This window comes from Panthera tigris, chromosome B3 (genome assembly GCF_018350195.1).
Source record: "Panthera tigris isolate Pti1 chromosome B3, P.tigris_Pti1_mat1.1, whole genome shotgun sequence".
Lineage (NCBI taxonomy): Eukaryota > Metazoa > Chordata > Mammalia > Carnivora > Felidae > Panthera > Panthera tigris.
In genome coordinates, this window is record NC_056665.1 from 131,614,482 (window position 1) to 131,640,605 (window position 26,124).

At 38.5% G+C, this 26,124-nt stretch overlaps 1 protein-coding gene across 4 annotated transcripts in view; it reads left to right on the forward strand.

Annotated features, from left to right (window-relative positions):
- Positions 1 to 26,124, forward strand: part of TTC8 (tetratricopeptide repeat domain 8) — a 59,862-nt gene that overhangs the window by 585 nt on the left and 33,153 nt on the right. For 2 of the 4 annotated variants that reach the window (XM_042990315.1, XM_007094979.3), the window contains exons 2-7: positions 10,947 to 10,976; positions 16,211 to 16,331; positions 17,676 to 17,739; positions 17,847 to 18,006; positions 18,207 to 18,296; positions 20,381 to 20,425. In XM_042990315.1, the coding sequence (XP_042846249.1) occupies positions 10,947 to 10,976; positions 16,211 to 16,331; positions 17,676 to 17,739; positions 17,847 to 18,006; positions 18,207 to 18,296; positions 20,381 to 20,425 (510 nt within the window). The remainder of the gene's footprint in view (positions 1 to 10,946; positions 10,977 to 16,210; positions 16,332 to 17,675; positions 17,740 to 17,846; positions 18,007 to 18,206; positions 18,297 to 20,380; positions 20,426 to 26,124) is intronic. The other 2 variants (XM_042990316.1, XM_007094980.3) reach the window with 1 other exon arrangement.

The window sequence follows — 26,124 nt, forward strand, 5'->3', positions numbered from 1 at the left end:
TATAAAGATCTGTAACTTCTCACCTTTTGTTGAAATAGTTGCCTTATTATTGTTGTTGTTGTTGTCGTTGTTGTTGTTATTTGGATCAAACGTTGTGATCCTCCCACTTCATGTGAAGATTGTTGTCCGGGAGTGAAGGAGGCTTTGATTCTGGGACATGAGTGCAATTTGAGGCAGGAAATGCAAAGTTAGAGAAATGAGAATCTACGAGGGGAAGAGATACATTTACTATTAGGAGGGAGGGATGGGGAAAGAGTTTCCCTGAAAGAAGGAATGATGGCATTGATTAAAAGACCTTAAATAAGGTTAAATCAAGAGAGTGAGGATGGTCATATACTGTGTGTGAGAGGAACAACACCGGTGGCAGGTAGTTCCTGGAGAAAAAGGGAGAAGAGGAGCAGAGCTGTGGCAGTTTGTCAGTGCTTCTAGTAAAAGCTGGTTTCCCAGCTTTTCCTTTACTAGTGTTGCCTTGGAGATATTAGGGAAAAAAAAAAAAAAAAGAATTGAGGGGAGTTACATAAGTGGAGGCCTATGTGTGAATACTGTTATTAGGCTCTGCCTTGTTGCATGTGAGCAAGTGGATGACAGATAACCTGTTGAGGTGAACATACAGACTTTCAGATAGGTAGAACATCTCTCCTGTAACAATCCATGTTAGTGAGAATGCTAAGCTCGATTCTTTTGGGTTAGTTCGTGTTCATTAATAGGACTGTGTTTCCACAGGGAAGCATTTTTCCAAGCGTGTTTCTTGGCACAGTTAGTCCCACAGGTGGTACTCAAAACAAAACAAACAAACAAACAAACAAACAAAAAACAAGGTTCCGGATTCCACAATCAACTATGTCTGGGAACTGTTACAGTACCTTGACCCCTTTTCGTTTTGTACAACAAAAGTCTGTTAAAACCCTACGATGGACCGGGCACTGCTCTAAGCACAATGGTTTGCAAGAGCTTTACATGCTGTTTCTGTTTTTCCATTAATTTAGGGTAGTTTCCATTCTGTGTTCCACAGAGCTGTTGCCCAAGAGCTGCTTAGCGACAGAAAGTTTCCTCGCTAAATTCATCTGGGGACAGTATATTTCCTACTTGAAGATTCAAGATTCATACTAAAGCCTCTGGGTTCTGAAGAAAAGAAATGTAATTTTGTCAATACAATAGTTCTGAAACTTATTTGACCTCTGCTACTCTTTTGGCAGTGGGCAAGGGTTGGGTATCTTCATTGTTACCGTACTAGGGAGATGTAGTCTCATGGTGAAATGTTATAAGCAAAGGAGCAGTGTTTTTATTAATGGTTAAGATCCTATACTCTTAATAACATATAATCATAGCACATTCAGTACAATACTGTGCCTGTGAATTCAGATTTAGTTTGTGTTAGGCACTGTGAGCAGGATTTTATATGTGTTCAACCAAATGACCTTTGTTGAGTGCTTACTGCTTACTAAGTTGTGTGAATTATGGGTATTTCTATGCTTAGAATAACCTTGCAAAATAGGTAACAAAAATAGTAGCTAACATTTATTGAGTATTTACTCTGTGTCAGGCTTGGTTCGGAGGGTTTTAGAAGTCCTCTCATTTAATCCTCATCCCTCTTAGGAAATTGGTACTGTTTCACCCGTTTTACAGATTAAGTGCACTGGGGCACAGGGTTAAGTAATTTGTCCAAAGTTACAAAGCTGATAAATCCATTTACTTTGTCCATACTGTGCTCCCTCTTTGGCCCCGATGTAGCCTAATATTTCAAAGCTGTGTGTTTCTCAACTTTTCCCAGTACATTTTCCCATCTACTGTGCCTTTTTCAAGATTTTAGCTAAATGGTAAAGAATTTTAACATACTTGTGGATTAAAGGCTTTAGAAAGTCCTGAAGGAAGGTGACCTATCTAATTTTGATAAAGACAGTATTCTGAAACTTACTTGATCCCTGGTGCCTTCGGGGTGGGGGGCAGATGGGGGAGACAGAGATAGATTTCTCCCTTGTTATTTTGGAGAGATGCCATTTTGGAAAGTGCATGGTCAAGGCAGAAGTGTTTTCATTAATGGTGAAGATGGGGCCATAGAGGGACCTTGCTCCTTTTTATCTAGGAAGAGTAAGATAAACAGATTTAGGGCTTTGCAGTCTCCTGAATTAGCAGCTAAATAAGGTAAGGGCTTGTGTCTTTTTACTTGGTTTCTTGTACAGCTGTCATTAGGCCTTATTGGCCCTCTTGAAAGATTAAAGACTTATTACAAGGCATGTTTGGTAGAACCGTGATTTTGATAATGATAATGAAGAAAAAAAGACACAGGTTTATATTGGGAAATACTGCTGTTGTCATTGGTTAACCATTTGACATGGTTAAGATCATTAGGGCAGTCAATTTTGTTAGGTCCTGGCCTATTCTATTGTCCTATTTGCTGTGGATTTGAAATAATCGTCCATAATGTGATACATAATGTCTACTGCCATAAACATTAAAAAATGTTATGCTTTATTACTATTTTCTTGTTATGAGCAGGGGTTGTTAATGGGTTTGATGTAAATATCAGAGTAGGCTTAGGAGAATGAGTACCAGATCTAGAAGAAATTTATGATACTCCTTTCCTTTCTAATCCTTTTTATTTGTTTTGCTGAGGTAGTTTATTTAAGTAGGAACTATATATATATATATATATATTGGCAGAACAATGAGCAGTATTTCATTGGGAATAGAAGTTTAACTTGATATTACCTTATCAAACTGGGCTTTAAAAATTTTTAAGTTTTATTTATTTATCTTGAGAGAGAGCATGAGCAGGGAAGAGGCAGAGAGAGGAAGAGAGAGAATCCCAAGCAGGCTCCACGAACTCATGAACCGTGAGATCATGACCCAAGCCAAAATCAAGAGTCCGAAGCTTTTAACCAACTGAGCCCCCCAGCCACCCCACCAAACTGGGCTTTTGATAGCTGGATAGGGCTGCTGAAAAGTTTGTAGGGTTCACTTATGTGTTAGTTATTTTTTGACCCAGCCTTTAAGCACTGTTTTTTCACTGTGTGCTTTTCCTTTTTAATTAGGTAATTTTTAATTTTTAAAATTTGAATATAGTTGACACCATGTTACCTTAGTTTCAGGTGTACAACATAGTGATTCAACTTCTCTATACTATGCGGTGGTCACCCCAAGTGTAGCTACCATCCGTCACCATACCATGCTATTACAATATCACTGATCATAAACCCTATGCTGTACCTTTTATTCCCATGACTTATTCATTTCATAACTGGAAGCCTGTATCTCTGGCTCCCCTTCGCCCATTTGCCCATCCCTCTCCAACCCTCCCCTCTGGCAACCATCCGTTTATTTTCTGTATTTGGGTCCATTTCTGCTTTTTGTTTTGTCTTTTAGATTCCACATATAACTGAAATCATATGGTATTTGTCTTTTTCTGTCTGACTTATTTCACTTAGCGTAATACCCTCTAAGATCCATCCATGTTGTTGCAAATGGCAAGATCTAATTTTTATGGCTGCATAATATTCCATTGTACATATATACCATATCTTCCTTTTCCATTCATCTATCTGTATGGTTGCTTCCATATCATGGGTATTGTAAATAATGCTGCAGTAAATACAGCAGTGCATCTGTCTTTTCAAATTAGTATTTTCATTTTCTCTGGGTAAAGACCTGGTAGTAGAATTACTGGATCATATGGTATTTCTATTTTTAATTTTTTGAGGAACCTCTATGCTGTTTTCCACAGTGGCTGCACCAACTTACATTCCTACCAACACTACATGAGAGTTGACCTTTGTGTCCCTCCACTCCCATCCTTAATTCTCAGCCCCATAGATTCCTAAACATATATTTACCTTTTCAAATAAATGTAATTGTATTATGGACATTCTTAATTCATTTCTTGATTGGAGGGCCAGTTTTGTTTTTTTTTTAATCAATTAAGGAAATTCTTCCTGGATTCCTCCAGGAGAGTCTCCCTTCCTTCCTTCCTTCCTTCCTTCCTTCCTTTCTTTTTTCCTTTTTCCCACTGAGATTTCTTTATGCAGTTTATCAGAAATATATACATTGAATTCTTTCAGAATTAAAAGCTTTTAATTGATTTTAACAAATTGGGAAGAGATATGAGAAAAATGTATTTCTCATATTTATTTATTCTTTATCTGTTAGATGTTAAAAATGAACAATGAAATATTCTTCCCTTTATTTTTTTAATTTTTTAAAAAATATTTATTTATTCTTGAGAGAGAGAGAGAGAGAGACAGAGAGACAGAGCATGAGCAGGGGAGAGTCAGAGAGAGGGAGACACAGAATCTGAAGCAGGCTCCAGGCTCTGAGCTGTCAGCGCAGAGCCCGACACGGGGCTCGAACCCACAAACCGTGAGATCATGACCTGAGCCGAAGTTGGACGCTTAACCAATTAAGCCACCCAGGTGCCCCTTCCCTTTATTTTTTAAAGTTGATTTATTTTGAGAGACAGAGAGAGAGAGAGCGAGAGCAGGGGAGGGGCTGAGAGGGAGGGAGAGAGAGAATCCCAAGCAGGCTCTGCACTGTCAGCACAGAGCCCAACCTGGGGCTTGATCCCATGAACCGTAAGATCATGACCTGAGCCAAAATCAAGCCCAAACCACTGGGCCACCCAGGCGCCCCCAGGAGGGCGTTTCTGATGGTAATTTTGTTATTGGGATTTCTTGTGATGCTGTCTTTGTTTCAGTGGAGGAAGGTAATTGACGGAGAGACTACCAATCTATGAAAAGCTAACAGAAATGTGATCAGAGCAGAAGCAGATGGTCCTCAGCTCTGCAGTCAGATGGTTTATCTTCACATCCTCCTTTAACCTTTACGAATTTTTTGAGGCTTCAACATTTTAGAGTACTTTTCCCCCACAACTTCCGATTACCATTCCTGTGCCACCAAACTGATTTTAGTACAAATGAATGACTCTGAAGCAGTTCCTGGACACGTGGAAGAGCAAGGAAATTAAAATATTTTTTTCTGAGGGTCAAATGGATTCATTTTTGCTTTTTTTTTTCCTGCCCCTAAAACAAAAATAGCTTAAAAAAATTTTTTTTTAACGTTTATTTATTTTTGAGAGAGAGAGACACTGAGTATGAGTGGGGGAGGGGCAGAGAGAGAGGGAGACACAGAATCGGAAGCAGGCTCCAGGCTCCGAGCTGTCAGCCCAGAGCCTGACGCGGGGCTTGACTCACTAATGGCTAGATCATGGCCGGAGCCTAAGTCAGAAGCTTGACCTACTGAGCCACCCAGATGCCCCAAATAGCTTTTGTTTTAGATGTTGTTTTTCACTTTTGGTTTTGCTTATTTTTGTGCCAGGTGAGGAGAGCCTCTCTAAAGTGATTTGTTATTTGTTAATCTTTCTTTAAGTTGGTCCACAGAGCTTCCCAAAAAACCTCTTTTGGTTCTGATATATCAACCTTTTGGGATAAGTCCACCTCTGAGACTATGTCTTCTACATTTATTTCTCCTGTAAGAGATACAATTTTGGTATAGTATCATCAAAAATACTTAGGTCGTGCTTTGTACTTTCCATTAGGACATCTGGATTTTATTTAATTTTGATTCTTGCCAAAGTCAGGGTAGTCAGGTTGGCCAGAGAGGTATGATATACAATGAAATAGCATGTTTCTTTAGAGTCATACATTTTTATTTGGACACAAAGAGACTTAAGGATAGGTTGTTGACTGTAATAATATGGTATTTGGTAATGTGGAAAGGTTCTTGAAGAAGATGGATTGTAAACTGTTTTTCCCAGATTCAGAATAGTGAGACTTAAAAGGGCATGGTGTGTAACCATGAAGGACATTTAAGATTCTGATCTCTTGAGAATATAGAGAAAGAAAGATAACTGGTTAATTTATTGTAGCTTCCCTGTTTGATAAAATACAGCACGAACAAGAAGTTTGAGAGACATTGTCTTTTTTCAAAGTGTTCTTTAAATCACGATTGAAAAAGTGCTTATAAGTTGTAAGATATAAAAGGGAGAAAGGCAAAATGGTCTTCCACACAGCGGTGTGACCTAGAGGGAATGCTTGCTTTTACAGCTCATGTCCATCATCCTGATTAGTTGCTTAATCTGATTACTGTTCCTTGTGTTCCATATGTCAGATACATGGCTTTAAAACCAGCCCCAATTTTTTTTTAGCTCCATTATAATTAAACAGTTCATAAAACGTGCAGGTTTTTCAGGCAGTGAGGTTTTTAAGACAATATGCTTTTATTAATGGAGTAGATTTCTGATAGATTTTCAAGTTACGAAAATCAGTGATTCTGGGAGTGGGAGCGGGGGCTATATATCAGAATAGGAAGAATTCACATTCTCCTCCCCAGTCTCTACTTATAATGAGATATGTTACAGAGAGGAAGGGGTTATTATTGTAAATGACTTGAAGATGGAGAAAAGGCTGAAAGCCACTGGCTTAAGGGAAAGACATGGAACCAGGGGTCCCTAGTGAGCTCTGTGTTATTAGCTGATTGAGACAATGATCTGGTGCTCTAAGCAAAACAAACAAACAAACAAATCTTTCTGTGTGATTATCTAATTTAGTTCCTCTTTGGGGCCATGGAGACTAAGCCAGACTTAATCTTTTGATTCTATATGGAGTTCATTTTATGAATTTGTATTCCTGCTGAATTACACAGATGACATTCCTACTTGGCTGCTTGGTTGGTCCTTGGATTCTCCCTAAACCTTCTGATATCCATCAATTTCTGTGTTCTCTTTCATTGTTTTCCTTCGTGTGACTGCTAACTTCTGAATAATGTCTCAGAAGTTTCAGGGCCAAGCTGGGTCAGACTCACGAGCCAGCGTAAGTAATGGTGGCAATTAAGAAGTCGCATTCAGAATTATCTAGAGATTTGATACCCTGAAGTAATAGCAACGACCTAAGAGTAAGCCTTACCCTGGGGAGGAAGGAAGGAAGTAAACTGATGTGAATTGAAGTTGATGCTAATGAGCATTTGTTGGTTCCAGGCTGTGTCACTCCACTCTGTCCCCTTACTTGCTCTGAAGGAGAGTCAAAGGTAGTTTTAATTTGATGAGACACAAGTGGGAGTTAGTTCTGGGTTTGGGAAAGGGAAGTAATAGAGAGTGTGGGGCTTTTCTGGTCATTATAGAAATGGTTTTATAAAGAAATTGTGCAACTGATATTTCTTATTGAAAGTGCTACCACCTTACACTTCACTAATTATGATAGCATAGGGGGAAGGCCTCAAAACTATGAAATATTCTTAAAAATACAAGGTTTATTTATTTTATTTATTTATTTATTTATTTATTTAAATTTTTTTTTTTAACGTTTATTTATTTTTGAGACAGAGAGAGACACAGCATGAACGGGGGAGGGGCAGAGAGAGAGGGAGACACAGAATCGGAAGCAGGCTCCAGGCTCTGAGCCATCAGCCCAGAGCCCGACGCGGGGCTCGAACTCACGGACCGTGAGATCGTGACCTGAGCTGAAGTCGGACGCTTAACCGACTGAGCCACCCAGGCGCCCCATTATTTATTTAGTTTTTAAAGTTTATTTGAGAGAGAGAGAGAGACAGAGCACTAGTGGGGGAGGGGCAGAGAAAGAGAAGGAGAGAGAGACATACACACACAGAATCCGAAGCAGGCTCCAGGCTCCTAGCTGTCAGCACAGAACCCAAACTCATGAGCCATGATATCATGACCTGAGCCGAAGTCAAACACTTAACTGACTGAGCCACCCAGGCGCCCCCCCCCCCCAAGGTTTATTTTTAAAACTATGCTATGAAGTAGACACTATTTGCTCCAATTCGAGAGGAGCACTAGGTTATAGAGGTCGTGTGACTCGTTCAAGGTCACGTAGCTAAGTGGCTCCCTGAGGATCAAGCCCAGCCCTTCTGACTCCAGGGTATTTTGTACCCAACTACTTTGTACTCAACTCTGTCGATACCCATGGAAATGATTTGCTACACCAAATGAACCTAACTTGCTGTTCCCTATTTGGTTGGATTAATTTAAATAACAGACTATAGTTGAGAGACCCAAAGGTGAAAGTCTCAGTGCTTAAAAAAAAAAAAAAAAAAAAAAGTTTTGCCCTATCTCTAAATTAAAACATCCTAACTCTTCCTTCTTAATCCTGACTCTTGATGGATCTCCAGGCCAGTCATACGCAGCCTTGGTCTGGCACACCCTACAGCAGTCTGTTTTCATGCCTTGCTATGATCTCACATACTCAGCAAAGTGCGGGCTCTCGATGCAGTGTCTGGGTTCAAATACTGCCTGTACACTTTGACTTCAGAGTTTTCTCCTCTGTAAAATGGGGATGATAATACACCTACCTCAAAGGGTTGTTGTGAGGGTTAAGCTCATTAATGTATGGTAAGTGATCAAAAATGTTAGCTGCTATTGTCTCTGTATAGCTAGAGATATTTACATGTAGGATTCTGGCATTGATCTTTTTCTGAAAAGATTGTTGGTAATCTGGAAAGTGTCTGTGAGGAAAGTGTTCGGTGAAATTGATAAAATGATGCTGAACAGGGGCGTCTGGGTGGCTCAGTCGATTAAGCATCCGACTCTCGATTTCAGCTCAGGTCATGATCTCTCTGTTTGCCAGTTCAAGCCCTGCGTCAGGGTCTGTGCTGACAGTGCAGAGCCTGCTTGGGATTCTCTCTCTCCCTGTCTTTCTACTCCTCCCCTGCTCAAGCTCTCTCTAAATAAACATTAAAAAAAAAATGATGATGGGGGCGCCTGGGTGGCTCGGTCGGTTAAGTATCCGACTTCGGCTCAGGTCATGATCTCGCGGTCTGTGAGTTCGAGCCCCGCGTCGGGCTCTGTGCTGACAGCTCAGAGCCTGGAGCCTGTTTCGGATTCTCTGTCTCCCTCTCTCTCTGCCCCTCCCCTGTTCACGCTCTCTCTCTCTCTGTCTCAAAAATAAATAAACGTTAAAAAAAAGAATTTGTTTAAAAAAAAAATGATGATGAATATAGTTCATAGATCACTGGCACTCAGTAATTTCCGGAATAATATCTTTCTTTTTCTCTGACACCCTTCTTATCTCCCTTATTGTTTTTCTCCTCTCCATCTAAGTCGTCTATAACTGTCTATAACTTGAATATAGCATTTCATACATTGTATTGGCATTTATTTAATTATGTGCATTCCCCACAGAATGTTTTCAGCACCTAGCAGGGTGCAGGAATGTCCGGGGAAGCTTGTGGAACTAACATGATCGTGATCTCGGCCTCACTTCTTGTTTGGGCCTTGTCTCCATCTTCCATCTGCACAACCTCACCTGTCTTTACACTTGCCCATCTTCTCTGACCTTCTCACCTCACCTGCGTGGTGTGGCAAATCACAGATGTGTTCCTGTGGGGCAGAAGAACCAGATAGAGCACGAAGGCCTTCCTCAGTGATCAGAACACTGAGGCTGAGCTGCCGTTTGACTTTGGGAAGCATCTTCCTGTCCTTGGCAGAATGACAGGCCTCTAGCTTTTCCTTCCTATTAGAGGCTTCCAGCCCTTGTGTGTTTTGTTTTCCTTTTCAAGTATTGTCTGCAGTCACCATGGGTAAACTTTTTTTTTCCCTGTGTGGAACTTATCTTCTATCTCTCCTACACTTGACGCTTCAATCCTGCCTTATTATCTTGAACTCATTTTTTAATCTCCTAGATGCACTGGCAAGGAAGAGCCTGGCTTCTTTGTGTGACCTTGAGCAAATTACATGACGTCTCTGAATTTGTTTCCTTATCTGTCAAATGGATAACACCTGCCTCCCTCCGGTGGTTGTTATGAGACTCAAGTGAGATAATGGGTCATACAGACATGTATACAAATAAACAGAAGAAGGAATAGAAAGGGTTACTCCTCTGTCATCTCATTGCCTGTGTCGGTGTGTTTCTTTAATTATGGACTGTGGGTTCTAGGCAATCTGTGCTTTTCGAGATCTTCCTGATGCACGCTGGAATTGAAAACCTCCAACTGCCATGTATTCTTAGTTGCTGTTTTGTGTTCGGTTCAGCTGCTTGCCGAATATTCTCTAAATCCCACCCTCCAGGGCCTTTGCTTTTGTAGCCTAGTTTCATCTTTGCTTCTCGTGTTCCTACCGTGTATCGTGCTATAGAAATTGCTTACCCTTGCATGGTGACCAGATGGCTTCAACATTGCTTGCACACATAATATATTCTTTAAAAAATATTTTGAGTATTCTCCTTGGGTTTTAGAGCTGTAGAAAGCAAGGCTAGGAAGGATTTTTTTTTTTCCCTTTCTCTTTTTTCTTAGTAGCTTCCCTGATAAAACATGCTGCCAGTGAAGTGTTCAGCACAGATTGCTAACTGTAGATATAGAAGTATAGATTATTTCATAAATAAATTTGTTACAAGTCTGACTTTTCCCCAGTGGATTTCTATTTAATTTGGACAGGAAAAAACCCTGAGTTTGTTAGCACCTGACACTAATATGTATGACATAGTGTATTCATACACATTTCTCGGAGCACATTACAGTTGGAATTACTTTTTTATTTTTAGCTGCTAATCCCATTTATGTGGAGTAGAAAGATTTATAGTATGTTGTGGATTTTCTTCCTCCTCCCCAAGTGATTAAAGTCTGAATGCTTTAACCACCATGAATATAAGGAAGTGTTTCCTTGGTATAGCTGTAAAATTGTTTTTAATTTCTGAGATTTTGTGTCTTCATTAAACAAGTAGTTAAGATAACTTCTCTGTGCTTTAAATGAGGTTCGAGCAATTAGAATTTTCTGATCATAGCAAATTCAGCACTCTTCAGTGTATATTAGTTAACACACTAATACCAATATTAGTATTAGTATATGCAGAACTCTTGAGTACTTGTGGAGAAAGATTAAAGTTGATATTCGGATTTTTATTCAATGAGTTTGAGTCTGTCTACAAATACTTAATTCATCACTAAGACTTTTTATTTTAGAAACTGTATTTCCTAAAAATGTTTACTACCTTCTTAATGCTTTCCAGGAACCGGATCCTGAATTGCCAGTGACTCAGGTAAAGGGTTAGCTGCAACTGTTAGTTTAGAGAATACAATACTTCCTATTGCTTACTCATTCCTATAGATTAGAAAACCTGCTGCATATCTATTAATGCTTTTATAAAATCAGCCTTCTCTACCATTCTGTAGAGTATTCTATTTCCAATATTTTTTTTGTAGAGTATTTTTTTTTTTATGTAGAGTATTCTATTTCCAGTATTTTTGTGTCTATGGGTGAGTAGTCTTATAGTCTTAAGACTTGAAATGACCAATGTTGACCAGAAAGATGAGAAAAATAGAGAAGGAAGCAAGGGAAACCAGGAGCTTAGGAATGGGGCCAAGAAGTCAGCAGAGCCCCAAATGTCTGAAAAGATTGTGATGGACAGGATGATATATCTTGGGTAAAGAGTAGGCTCACCCTGCCTGGGAAGGGCTCGATTTTAGAGCGAGGTGCCTGCCACCGTGAAGAAGACAGGAGGAGACACTGGCCAGATAGCCTTGTCTACCAAACTATCTTGGTTAGAGATGGGAGGTGGCCAAAGAGACCTGCTAACTGGGAAGACGCAGTGAATGAGTCTGGAGAGAGCCCAAGGAGAGGAAGTGTGGTTAGGGGGACATGCGGGCCAGTGAAGCTTTTAACACAAGGGAGTTTCCAGTAAGTCTGGGAATAAGAACGGATGAGAGTGCTATAAATCACCCTAAATATTGCCAGGTGTTGGCCCTGCCACATGAGAGAGAATGCTAACAGTGGTTTTCAGTAAATAAACAACTTGAACCTCATATGTGGTTCCTATGAGTAATCATTCAACCTTTTCCAAGAGAGCAGAATACAAAGTACTTTGATGGAGGCCTGTGTAGTATTATCAAGCAAGCACCGTAAAAGGTTAAAATGAAGCACTCTGTTCTTGAAAAGGATTTTAAAGGAATTTGTCTGCAGTGTTTGTAATTTTGATTTCCAAATTGATAGATGGTACTAAACTATTTTTTGCACAATTCGTTTGAGAAGGACCTAAATTATAAATAGAGTAAGTAATGTGCCTTTTCTTTTCAGTGATTTTGGAAGGTTTTGTTAAAATTAACGTTTATTTATTTTTGAGAGAGAGAGAGAGAGAGAGTGTGTGAGTGAATGCAAGGGAGGCCCAGAGAGAGGGAGACACAGAAGCTGAAACAGGCTCCAGGCTCCAAGCTGTCAGCACAGAGCCCGATGCAGGACTCGAACTCACAAACTGTGAGATCATACCTGAGCTGAAGTCGAATGCTTAACCAACTAAGCCACCCAGGTGCCCTGGTTTTGTTAAAATTAAATTAAAATGTCAATAATTTACATTGTTGTTATGGTTTTAAAACTGTAAATGGCATTTGAAAGTTTCAAACCATGCAGGGACTTCATGAAGGACCTGTATTTAGTATTACTTTCTTGTTCTGTTACTGTAGACTTAATTATCTATCACTATCTGGATAGTGATCTAAAAGAATAAAAAGGGAACAAGGCTGATGGGATTCTTTTGAGCTCATTATTCATACATTTTGCCTTCCTCTTTTGCACAACTTCAAAATAAATGAGGCTTTACAATAACAATTCAATATTTTGTGCTAAGTTTTCATTTTCGTAGAGTAGGCAGAGTGTCAGATGTTATACCGATTCTTATGATGGCTCGCTCAGGTTAGACAGACTGTTCCTTGGTAGCTTTATTCTAATAATCTAGCAAAATTGTTTCTTTTATGTCTTAAACTCTTGGCCTCCAATTTTGTATTAAAAGGAATGAGACAATTTCAACATGTTTCGCTCAGTCAGTAGACTTTTTCACTTTTCGTAAGGCATTATTTTCCTTTCCTTTCCGTCATTGCCTCAAGAATAATGTCCTGTAGACTACCTCAGTAGGTGAATGAGATGGGATTATGTTTTACAGATAAAGAACGATATAATTGACTCACATGCTTTTCCCTTTAAAAAAGTTCCTGCACTTCTGTGATTTTTGTTGATTTCACGGTACTTTCCAATACATAGGCATTCAAATATATTTACATAAACTGCATGACCCTGTCATGTAGTAACAACTTAAACATATTTAATAAAACCAATTTGTATTTTTTATTCAGATTCAAGGACCGGTTTGGGATCATCCCATTGTGCTTTGTTATGCATTTTAATGTAATCACTGATTAGTTTTGAACTTTTTGAAAAACTTAAACAGGATTTTAGGGCTGTAAAACATACTTGGCTTGTTTCCAAAATAAAATTTAAAAAAAATTTTTTTAAAGCCAAAGCCCCATCTGCTGTTTTCATTAAAATCTCAAGAATTGTTCACATTGCCAAGAGCAGTTCTTTGAATACAATCTGATGTTTAAGCAAGCAGTGATATGTGATTTTCAAGGTCATTTGTGTTAGGACAAGAGGAAAGTCAGGAAGATTAGTATTCTCAAAAAATGATGAAATTTAAAATTAAATAATAGTTTAAGTAGACTTTATTATAGATCTTTAAATATAAAAGATTCCCACCACGATTTCTACTTCTGAAGAATTAAATTTTAGAAACTGAAATATAGATCCATTTACCTTTTTGAAAAAGTGAAATCTTATAGAATAACCTTTTAAAAAAGATGTTCCTATTTGGCTTCTGAAGCATTTATTCATTTGGTGGTGAGGGAAAAGTAGATTTACTTTCTTTTCTTTTACTTAGCCTAATATTAAAAAAATTTGCACCTCCGTAATATCTGAGAGGTTAGTAGGAGGCTGGATGTCAGGAAGAATGATGGAGTTAACTATGAGATAACGGTATGTACATGCTAATTATTAAAAAGATATGTGCAGGGATAATTAATACCCAGCCATATAGGTGATACGATAATAATAAAAAGTTGACTTTTAGAAGGTTGATTTAACTAGGATTCCAAGTTGGAGTTTTAAAGTTTCATTAGCTCATCATCAGGATAAAAGTCCCTACACCTCACTGGAGCATACAGGGTCCCTCAACTGCCCTTTGCCTTTTTTCTCTAGCTTCTTCTCTGACTGCTGCCTCAGCTGAACCTGATTCTTCAACCGTACTCAACTGTTTTGGAGTTGCCAAGCATGCCTTGAGCCCTCAAGCTAGCCTGCCCTTGTCCCGTTCTCTTTGCCTAATACATGCTTTCCTGTCTTTGCTACTAGCAAACTCTTTTCTCCTACCCTTCCTCTACTCCCAGACAGCTGGGTGCCTCTCTCTGTACTCCCGTAGCATGCTCCAGACTTTTATCACTGCGCTTTCCCTACAACACTGAAATTTGTGTAAGCTAGTTGAGCCGCGGCTTACTTCTCTCTGTCCCCAGGACCTGGCATGCCATAGGTGCTCCCTAGTAATATGGGAGTGAACCGTGGCGCCCATATCCTGCTTTACTGTTTCAAAGAAAATGCTGCAATCCTTCCTGTCCACCAGCATGCTGAGCAAGGAATGCCCTTTTGAGAAATGAAAGCTGTCAGATCCTTGCAGGGCAGTATGAGCTGTGGAGACTCAAGATAAATCAGGATTACTTATTTCCATCTTTGAAGTTAAATTAAACCATGAGTTGAAGCCAGAGATGACTTCCCTGACCCCTGAGCAGAGTTATAAAGATCTGCCGACCTTCCTGATCTTTGATGAATGAAAACCTCCAATTGTTTCCACACTTTAGTGGCTCTTACAGTTAGATGCAGTTACGACTGAAATTTATTTATTTATTTATTTATTTATTTAACAAATGAATTCTTTGATTCCATATTCTGCTTATTCAATTGTGTTAAATCCACACAGTTGAAACATTTTAAGTTATCTGAATCCAGTAAATCTCACCCAGGAAAGTAGAAGCTAAAAAACCCAATCATCTAGCCAAATATAATTTCATTTTAGGAACCTACGGCTATGAAGGCAGCCTTTTTTATTCCCATTAAAGTGAAAGCATGAAGAATTTTCCTTTTCCTTAAGAACTTTTGTCTAATGAATGCATTCCAGTTATTTTAGCCCACGAAAGGATCTCTACTTTTTAATTCCTATAAAACTATTGTCTATACCACACACCTGCCACCTATCATGCCCTGCTTTGCCTTGTCAATTAATTCAGTAGGTGATGTGTTCGGGAAATTAGGATCCAAGTTTTAAGCTTCTCATGCTTCCTCTTCAGAACCTAGCCCAATGCTATGTAACTAGGAAGTGCTCCATAGGTATGGACCGACTGATTGAATGCATCTTGGGTTCTTTACGCGAGGACTTTTTGGAACTCTGTAGCTCTTGTCTGTTCCTCTCTCAGTCTGTTCCTCCTTCAGCCGGCTTCACAGCCGGTTCCCTAGTATGGTGAGCCCTACCCTGCCTCCCGCCAAACTTCCCTCGCTGCTGCTTCCTCTGCACTATAGAGTATCAGGTCTGTGCTGCTGCTCAAGGACACCGAGCTTTCTTGTTCTCTGCTTCTTTTCTGTAGTGAAGCAGAAAGGTAAACATTTCTGGTAAAGCTGTTTTAAATGTTGAGCAAGATATTTAATGGTGCACACCTTGACATCTAATTTCTCAAGGCAGAGTGATGTTGATATTTTCCAGATTCCTTAATTACCTTTTCCATTCCCCCCCCCCCCACACACACTTTCTAGCAGGTTTTCTACTGCCTAGATCACAAAGCAGCCAAGACTGTGTTGATTAGCTTCTTGGGAATTGGGAGAAATTGACCTTAGTTCAATTCAACATTTTTGGAATACCTATTATGTGCAAAAGCCATAGGTGTTATGGAAAATTCAGAACTGAACAAGGTAAAAAGGCTTGTGTTTTGGGGAAGGGAGCTAACCTATGCCTGATAATTACAGTGTTTCTTGAATATGTGAGTACATTTGATGGAAGTGTAAAGAGAATGCTCTGTGAGAAAGACAAGAGGAAAGTAGGTTTAGAACTAAACCATCAGGGAGGTCTTCATGAGGGACTTTGGTCCTGAAGGAGGAAGGCAGAAAGAGCACTGTGGTCAGAGCTTTCTTAATTGATTTTCGAATTATTATTCCAGTAAAATTTTCTCTGAAGTTCTTCTTTTACTTACAAAAAGGCATGTTAGAAGACTACTAGGTAATTGATCTAATGGGCATTTCTTGATTAGTAATGACCTTGCCTTGTATTAGTTTCTTGAAATAGCTCTTTAAATTAGCATAATGTATTAAACGGTAAACATGCCTAATAAAATTTAGACGATAATAAATCTTCTATAGGCTAGGCAGTACTTCTAATACTACTTAATGTGTGCTTTATTTTATCCATGTTTATAGGCAGCTTGGATTTTGAAGGCACGGGCACTCACTGAAATGGTATATGTAGATGAAATTGACGTAGATCAGGAAGGAATTGCAGAAATGATGCTGGATGAAAATGCTATTGCTCAAGTTCCACGTAAGTATTGGTTTTTCACTTAAGTAAATGAAATGCCATTAGGAGGAAGAATACTACATGTGTATAAAATAAACACAAGACATTATATACATGAAAAAAACACTGCTTCAGGTTAATGGTCTCTATCCTGTCATATAGTACAAAGATTTTCCTTCCACAATTCAGTTACACTATCTTAAACTTAAGATGTGGGATTGCTGTATAAAACAATTTTTCAATACAAGCTATATTATGCATTTAAACAGATTTTATATTTAAAATGGATTCTAGCTGAACTGCTTATCTAATATAACAGAAAATTGTTTATCTGAGAGTCGAAACACAGGAAGCATCCAAACAACTCAAGTCTTCTAAAAGGATTAAAAAAAAAAAGCATCTTTGGACAACATCACTTCACTGTAATAATTGAAGGTGATTTGCTCTAATGCATGATATGAGGTGATGGGGTAATACACTGGCCTGTGAATGCCCACTGGGATTGCCGCAGAGGCCCAGCCCCCAGCTTGCAGATGTGTTGGAGCAAATGGTATTTAGTGATTACCATAATGTATGGTGGTCTTGCTGGTATTTATTAGTTATAACTGTTGTCAGTCATTTTTATGTTTTGAAAAATAATAAATTAAAAATATTTTTTAATGTTCATTTTTGAGAGAGAGAGAGACAAAATGCAAGTAGGGGAGGGGCTGAGAGAGAGGGAGACAGAGTCTGAAGCAGGTTCCAAGCTCTAAGCTGTTAGCACACAGCCCGATTCGGGGCCCAAACCCACAAACTGCGAGATCGTGACCTGAGCTGAAGTCGGACACTTCACTGCTTGAGCCACCCAGGTGCCCCAAGATAATAACTGTTTTAAAGCTTCAAATGGAAATTGAGGAAAAAAAATACATATGGTTCATGCTAAAATTCCTTTTCCCCCCCATCATTTTGTTCTTTTGGAGTTAAAATGTCTAAATTCTATATATTGTGGGTACATGATCTTTTGTTGGGAGAAGTTTGTATCAGAAATACACTATGAGCATAGAACCGTCTTTGGGTGTTCTGGAGTCTGCCAGCCTTGAGTTTGAAACCCACCTCTATTAATAGGTTGACCTGTTTACTAAACCCTCTAAGCTTTTGCTAAATGGGTGAATACAGCCTACCTTACAGACTTAGTGTGAAGATTAAATGTAAGAACATAAAATACCATGATTTTTAATAAATATCAGTCTCAAACACCTTTCCCTAATATATTTCCTGTTACTAACGTCTTTTTCACCAGGCCGGCACATTTCTGAAAATTACAACAGCTGACAGTTTTTACAGATTAATAACTAATCTATAAATTGAATTTGCCATCTCATGTCGTAGGCCCGGGAACATCCTTGAAACTGCCTGGAACTAATCAGACAGGAGGGCCTAGTCCAGCCATCAGGTATGTACTTCTGTTTCATACCTTCTGCCATTAAATTCTGACCAGATTGTATGAGAATCTTCCCTTATTGATCTTCTTGGTATTTTCACAATGTACGCTCTTCACAGGCCAGTCACTCAAGCTGGAAGGCCCATTACAGGTTTCCTTAGACCCAGCACACAGAGCGGAAGGCCTGGCACTATGGAACAGGCCATCAGAACACCCAGAACTGCCTACACAGCTCGCCCAGTCACCAGCACAACTGGAAGATTTGTCAGGCTGGGAACGGTAAATTCTGTCAGCTTTACCCTATCTTTGTATTACCAGAGTAGCTTGGTGTTACGTTATATCTTTTTTTTGCTGTTGTTACAGTGGAAAGTCACATGGCAGATTTTTTGAAGGTGGTTCTTTTTACTTATGCTCATTACACTCAATTTATATTTCCAGAGGGAGTTTCAGATTTCTTGTTCTGTCATTTTTCCCCATAGGCTTCCATGCTTACAAGTCCTGATGGACCTTTTATAAATTTATCTAGACTGAATTTGACAAAATATGCCCAGAAACCGAAATTGGCAAAGGTATGTACTTAAAATGATTTTATGTTATGAAGTAGTAATGTTAGATATGGTATCCTGATAACATTGTAGGAAATAAAAAAAATTTCTTTTGTGAAGGAAAGGCCATATCTTGCTTGAAATGGAAATGTTTAATTACTGTGTAAAATTTCTCTTAGTCTTTTGAGTTAAGGAAAGTCAATCAGAAATAAAGTATACAATACCATTGCATAGGAAATTGTAGTCACTTATAACAAAAAATAGTAATTGATAACAAACAAAGCAGACAAGCAGCATCATCTTCATGGAATGAAATTTAGAAGGTCATCTGTGTGTGTGTGTGTGTGTGTTTTTTCCTTTTCCCTCTTGGACTATTCTCAGAAAAATAATTTTCTATCCTTGTAGAATTTTATGACTGTCAAAAAGAAGATGAAAAAAATATGTTCGTTTAATTACTAATTAGGCAAGCATCTCCATAAGCCATTGTCTGGCTTGAGTGATCCTCATTGAGAATTACCTTACTAATTCTAACTACTCAAAGATTAGATGCTCCTTTATGTTAAGGAGAAAGGGAGAGTGAAAGTAAGTGTGTTTATGTGTGAGAGTGAGAAAAAGAGAGACTGAGAGGGAAAGGTGGGGCCCGTGACCTTTCTAGTGTAAAAATAAACTTGAAGTTGAGCTTGGAATAATTCAGAGACATGAGCACTTAGCTGTTGCTGAAACTGGTCTAACCCTAGCTCAAGTTTTTAGCTGTAATGTCTGTGAATTCTGTGCATCAGTGCTGAGCTCATTCTGAATCTGAATTCTAATGGCATTTAACATATTTACTAAATGTCAAACACGAGGTTATATAAGAATGGACATGAGCCATACAGACTTGAAATTAAAAGCTGAAAAAGAAATGTCAGTTGATAGGAAATTAGCCTATAATAATGCCCATGATGTTTTAATTTCTCATTTGACAGCAATCCTGTCAACTTCATTTAGCAAAATTGTAAAGCTATGTGTATTTCCCTTACCTTCACGAGAGTGAAGTATTAACAGCAACTCATATGGAGTATCCGGCTCCCCTGCCCTTTTCAGCCATTTGTTTGAGGTGGCTGGATGGCTGGTTGGTACCATTGCTGTTTTCTATTCAGGGAGTGTAGCCCATGGAGGCATCTCCCTCAAACTATGATGCTTCCAGGACAGACCTGGTCTGTTACTAGATTTAAACTGAATCAGATTTTGTGCTTTTTTATAGAAGTAATGCCAGGTTTTTTTTCTGTCTTTGGTTTCCAATTTGCCTTTACTCATCAAGACTCATTTCTAGCATTGATTGCTTGAGTCTCTACTCCTTTCATAGCAACGGGGGCACAAGCTGTACTCTTAACTTTTCTTCTTTATCACCGAGCAAATGGAGGGTCAGGTATAGTTTTTAAAAGAAGGGACTTGTCCTGATTTCTTTTTTCTTCCTTTGGTTGCCTCTTAAGTCTTCTTTGTTAATAATCTTGATACGCTAACCTCTTTGCAAGGGTGCATTGATGGTTTTATGGACAAACATGATAACACTAAGAGGTAATTCGGTCAATGCTTATTTATCCAGATGAGCTGGGGGAAGTATTAAAATAGTGGTTCTCAGACCTAGCTGCACATTAGAGTCATGTACACATCCCACTTTACACCTAAGATCTACTTTGTTTCAGAAGGAATTTCCGGATTTTTCCCATGTCTAAAGTGTCATTATCATTATCATAATGACTGTATAACATGTGCGGAGTGTATAAAAAAATGGGCTGAATCTGTTTTAGGATAATGTCAGAGTTGGTCTTTTCATCTCTCTTTGTAGTAAAATAGTGTATATAATACGAAAAACCTTGTTCAGTTATTTCAGTTTTCCAGTTTGTAAAAACAAGAATCAAGTATAAATCACTGTATTTTAAAATGCTGATTATAACAAATGATGGATAGACCCTTTACTTATGAAGGCACGTTTAGTGTACCTGTTATTTTGGTTCAACCCAGCTGCTGTCAAAATGGTCTGAGTATATCCGTATCAGATATACCAATAGAGTGCTTTTGGTAAAATAAAATCTAATGTATTTTTGGCCTTTTTTTTTTCTTCATAGGCTTTGTTTGAATATATCTTTCATCATGAAAATGATGTTAAGACTGTAAGTTTTGAATTCATGCTCTTTTATTGTAATTTTTCTGACTTTGGGGATTTCAGTTCTGAAATGTTCTATTTCTGACCTTATAAACAGACGGAATTATTAAAAATTGGAGCATTACTAATACTTTCAAATCCACTGTTATTTTCAATAGGAAAAGTTGTATAAATATAGAAGAGGTAAGAACTGTGCCTGGTCCATAGACTACATAGATTTCCACTAAAAAGCAAGATATAGATAGTTGAGAATATTGTATAATGTGCTTTTGCTGCAGTTTATTTTTTATACTAATAGCGTTGTTGATCCATTTTTTTTCTGTAGTCCATATAGTGAATTATAGGTTTATTAATATGTGTATTTCTGGTTTTTTGTAGCGCGCCCCTTATCCCTCCTTTAACATTTTATGATAGAAAAATTCAAACACACAAGTGCAGAGAATAATATAATGAGCCAGTATCACCCATCACCCAGCTTCAATAATACTTAAATATCTTTGTAGTCTCTTAACAGACTTTTAAGGTTATATGCATAGGACTTCTTCATTTATAAAAAGTTTTTTTTTTTTTTAACGTTTATTTAAGAGAGACAGAGCATGAGCAGGGAAGGGGCTGAGAGAGAGGAAGACAGAGAATCCGAAGCAGGCTCCATGGTCCAAGCTGTCAGCACAGAGCCCAATGTGGGGCTCATGAACCATGAGATCATGACCTAAGCTGAAGTTAGACACTTAACTGAATGAGGCACCCAGGCGCCCCCTCACTTTTTACATGCTAATATGCAAATGACCAGTAACTTCACAAATTTTGTCAAATTGAACGTAGTTAATTCTGCAGTGTCTAATGATAGTACTTTCCCTCATTTTCTTATTAGTTTAGGGAAAAAGCTTTATATGCATATGTTAAATATTCAGGGAAATAAAAACGTTTTCCTCAGTTGTGTTTTCTGTGTGTCAACCACAATGCCATATACTAGGAAAACTAATAAAAATATATTTTTTCCTGACTCTATCAGGCATGCAGTCCAGCTGAGAAAATAAAATTGGCATAATGAGACAATTAAAGAGGTACTTGCCAAGCTGTGAAACTGTCACCAGGTAGCAAAGGGGAAAAAAAATTCAAAAGGGTGATATTAGTAAAGATCCACAAAGTAAGTCAGATTTTTGGGAAGGAGGGGAAATAAACGTAAAGAAAGGGTTAAAAACACGAGCAAGATAATGGGGTGAGAAATAAATAGGCCATATACTAAGAAGTGGGAGCATCAGAGAGACATTTTTAAAGAAAGCAGTGGCAGAACTTGATGATAGATTTGATGTGGAGGACAGAGGAAAGAAACATGTCAAATCTGCCTCCTAAAGATGCTACAAGAAGAATGATTGTTTTACTAACAGGAATGGGATAATTAGGGAAGGAAGTCAGTTTCCAAGGAAGCTGGGTAATTCACTTGAAGGCATTTGTAGTTTGAAACTATGACAGGCTATCCAAGTGCAGATACTTGCATGTCCTGGAAGATGTGGTACTAAATGTAGGTGAGAGCCTAGGCCCAATACACAGAATGTAGAAGTTGTCTGTGATGAGTGCTAGTGGACGTGGCCACGTAGGGAAGAGAGGAAACTAAGGTTGGAGCAGAAATCATGCACATTTCTGTAAATAAGTCAGGACACGCCTTTTTCACTTCATGTAAAGCTGGTCAGAGTCACAGTATGACACGTAAAATCATAGAGTTATACCGTCATTATAAAGAAACATCCAAACACCGTTCCTATTCATAAATGAGTCAGTCTCTACTCTACATAACATAAAGCTGTATCTTGACTTTTGGAGGATTTGTTTATTGAAGAGACCTTTGTTCTTTCATCCCCAGATTTCTGAGCCACCGTGGTGTGCCAGGCCCTGATCTAGCCCTGAGATTACAGAGTGAAGCAAGCAGACAAAAATCTCTGCTCTTTTGGAGGTTATATTCTGGTTGTGCAAGGAATAGAGATAATTAGCACATTTAGAAACACGTAACACGTCATGGGATAGTACGTACTACAGAAGTGAAAGAGCAGGGAAGCGAATACAGTGACGGGGGAAGATGCCATTTTGGATGGGGTGGGAGGTGGTCAGTGAAATCCGCTCTGAAAAGACACTTAATCGGAGACCTGATGGCGGAGGGCAGACCGTGCAGTTCTGTGTAGGAAGAATATGGAAGTCAGAGAGAATAACCGCAAAAACCCTAAGTGGGAGCATGCGTGGGTTGTTCGAGGAGCAAGAAGGAGGCAAGGGTGGCTGTAGTGAGGTCTGTGAGGGGAGGAGTTGTAGGCCATGGGTTCAGAAAGACAGATCGTATGCTGTTTGGAGATCACAGGGATGACGTCTTTATCAATACATTCATCTCAAGGATGTCATTCTACATCTTGGCATTGATATAATGGCGTTGAGGAATAGGAGCCACAGTGAAATAAAATAGGATTTATTCTCTGCACTAACTGAACTTCTCTTCTAAAGATCCTAAGGATCTTAAAGACTCTAAAGATTCTAACAGACTTTCACCTTTACGTATGATGTATTATAGAATGCTTTCACAGTTCTTCATATTCATTGATTAAAAACATTTGATCTTAAACAGAGCAGCGACTTTCAAATTTTTTATTTAAACAACACAAACCTTTTTCTTCAAACAAAATCTTATCCAGACCCTGCTGTAGAAAACAGACAAAAAGCAGGGCTGCAGGAGTTCAAGCAGAAGTAACAGACCAAGAATACACCCACTGGGCCACCTCCTTACTCCTCCCCTCTCTGAGCTCCTGCCCCTTAAATCCTAGGGCTCTTAAGTAGTTCCTAAATCCAGCTGTTTCTGAATCACCTGGTGAATTTTATTTATTTTATTTATTAAAAAAGTTTTTTTTTTAACATTTATTTATTTTTGAGAGAGAGAGACAGAGTGTGAGTAGGGAAGGGGCAGAAGAGAAACGGAGACACAGAATCAGAAGCAAGCTCCAGGCTCTGAGCAGTCAGCATAGAGCCTGATGTGGGACTTAAACTCATGGACCACAAGGTCATCACCTGAGCTGAAGTCAGACGCTTAACCAGCTGACCCACCCAGGCACTGCTCACCTGGTGAATTTTAATGTCATGGATTTCTGGATCCCTGCTAGACTTCCTGAATCAGAATCCCCACGAGTATGTCTGGTCAATCTGTTGTTTGTAAAACCTCCACAGGCAATGCTAGTTTTCAGCCAGGATTGGGAACTACTGCTGAAGAATATAGCTTGAAAAGCGATGATTAATAGAAGGCTGGGGGGGCACCTGGGTGGCTCAGTCTGTTAAGCATCTGACATTGGCTCAGGTCATGATCTCGTGGTTTGTGAGTCCGAGCCCCGTGTCGGGCTCTGTGCTGACAGCTCAGAGCCTGGAGCCTGCTTTGGATTCTGTGTCTCCTCCTCTCTGTCTGTCCCTTGCTCATGCTGTGTGTCTCTCTCTCAAAAATAAATAAACATTTAAAAAATTAAAAATCGAAGGCTGGAATGCTAGGCCTCCTAATGTAGGCAAATAGAGCTGGGAGCATGAACAGGACTTGAGGACCAGAGCTTGATATAACAAACAAATAGGAGGGTGTGTGTCTCCTAGCTCAATGAAAGAAGTCCATAAATTAAGAGAAAAAGCACAGCAAAAATGACTCTCAAACAGATCTCAGTAGCAAGGAAGTGATACAAACTACTGTTGAGAGCTGGAGTCCCCATTTACAAATTTTATATTTTTATTCTTTTTAAAAATTTTTTTAAAAAAATATTTGTTTTTGAGAAAGAGAAAGAGCACAAACCAGGGACGGGCAGAGAGAGAGGAAAACTCAGAATCCGAAGCAGGCTCCAGGCTCTGGGCTGTCAGCGCAAAGCCCGATGTGGGGCTTGAACCCATGAGCTGGGAGATTATGACCTGAGCAGAAGTTGAACGCTTAACCGACTACAGCGAAAGACTCAATACTCTAGAAACAAGCAACATTGAGCACAATTTTTTACTTTTTTGGAAACAGATCCTTATGCTTCATTAAACAACACTGTTGAGAAAATTTGTTTAAAGACTTTCTTTTAGACATTTGATTAGTGAAGAATGAAAAATAATTTAAACTAGCAAACAATAGAGACTTATGGATTCATATATATCTGATTCATATATATCTCAGTATATATTCATATACTGACTTATATATATCTCTGCACAGTGAACAGAAACAAAACCAAACAAATGTAAAAGGACAACAGAAGGATGAAATATGTATATAGGGGCGCCTGGGTGGCGCAGTCGGTTAAGCGTCCGACTTCAGCCAGGTCACGATCTCGTGCTCTGTGAGTTCGAGCCCCGCGTCGGGCTCTGTGCTGATGGCTCAGAGCCTGGAGCCTGCTTCGGATTCTGTGTCTCCCTCTCTCTGCCCCTCCCCAGTTCATGCTCTGTCTCTCTCTGTCCCAAAAATAAAAAATAAAAAATAAAAAAAAAATATGTATATAAGCATGATTTAAAAATGTTAGTGTTTGTTAAATAGGAAAAAGCTTATCTAAATTTGTTAGGAAATTTTTTGTGGAAATGGAAATGATCCAGTGACAGAAAATTGACATTAGAGAAAATGCCAGTAAACGAGCACACTAGAGATGCACTTTCTAACACAAAAAAGTAAGTTAAAGAATTTGGACTTTCAATTTCACATTTCTGAAATTTGAAAAAAAAAAATGCTGGGAAAGAGTGGAGTAAATTGTTACCCTGATATAGATGATATTTTAAATGGTACAATAATTTGGAAAAGAGTATGGTAATATAAAACAGAATAAGATAACATATTCCTATTGTGTATGTAATTTTAACTTTTTTTTTTTTTGTAATTTTAACTTCTTAAGAAATTTCACAAGTGCTCTATTTGCAGATGTTCATTGTAGCATTAGCCGTAGTAACTAAGCAATCCGGATTAACAACCTAAGTTACACTACACTGCATCCTAGCGTTTTATGCAGCCATTAAAAAAATCATAATTACAAAACTCGGGCAGAAACAGAAAAGTGTTGTAATGTTAAGCCCACAGAATATAACATTTAGTACGTATGTTAAATAGTTATTAGTCTAAATATGTACTATAACATATGCTAGAAGGTATTACCAAAAAAAAAAAAAAAGGAAATAAAAGTATTATAGAACTAAGGTGTGTTAATTCTACAGATATTTGTTAAATGCCTCCATGGTGCCAACGGTAAATTGAAAAGAGTACGACAGTAAATTGAAAAGCTATACCTTGTGGCAGTAATGGAAAGTATCCAGTTTTACCAAAACTTTATCCAATTTTTTCCAAAATTTTCAATAATGTTATAGCAACTTTTCATTTATAAGTTTAGCTATAAATTAGGGGCAGTAATAAAATAAAATATTTGTAATTAATTATATCCTGCTTGTTATTTTCATCTGCTTACCCTCAATACATGTATTTTATAGAACATGAAATTAAGAAATTTTTGTTTTTATTTTGTGAAAAGCACAAATTGTTGGTTCCTCTGTTTTCCTTTTTATTCATGAATTTATTGATTGGTTTATTTCTCGACTGGGTTATTCTTGAAACAAATAATTATTGGGTACTGTGATGGATGTGAGGAAGATCGAGCAGGACAGATGCCCTGTTTCTGTTTTCTTACTCTGTTATGGACTCATTGCATTATAGTTCTGTTATGGATCAGATTGTCCCATTAA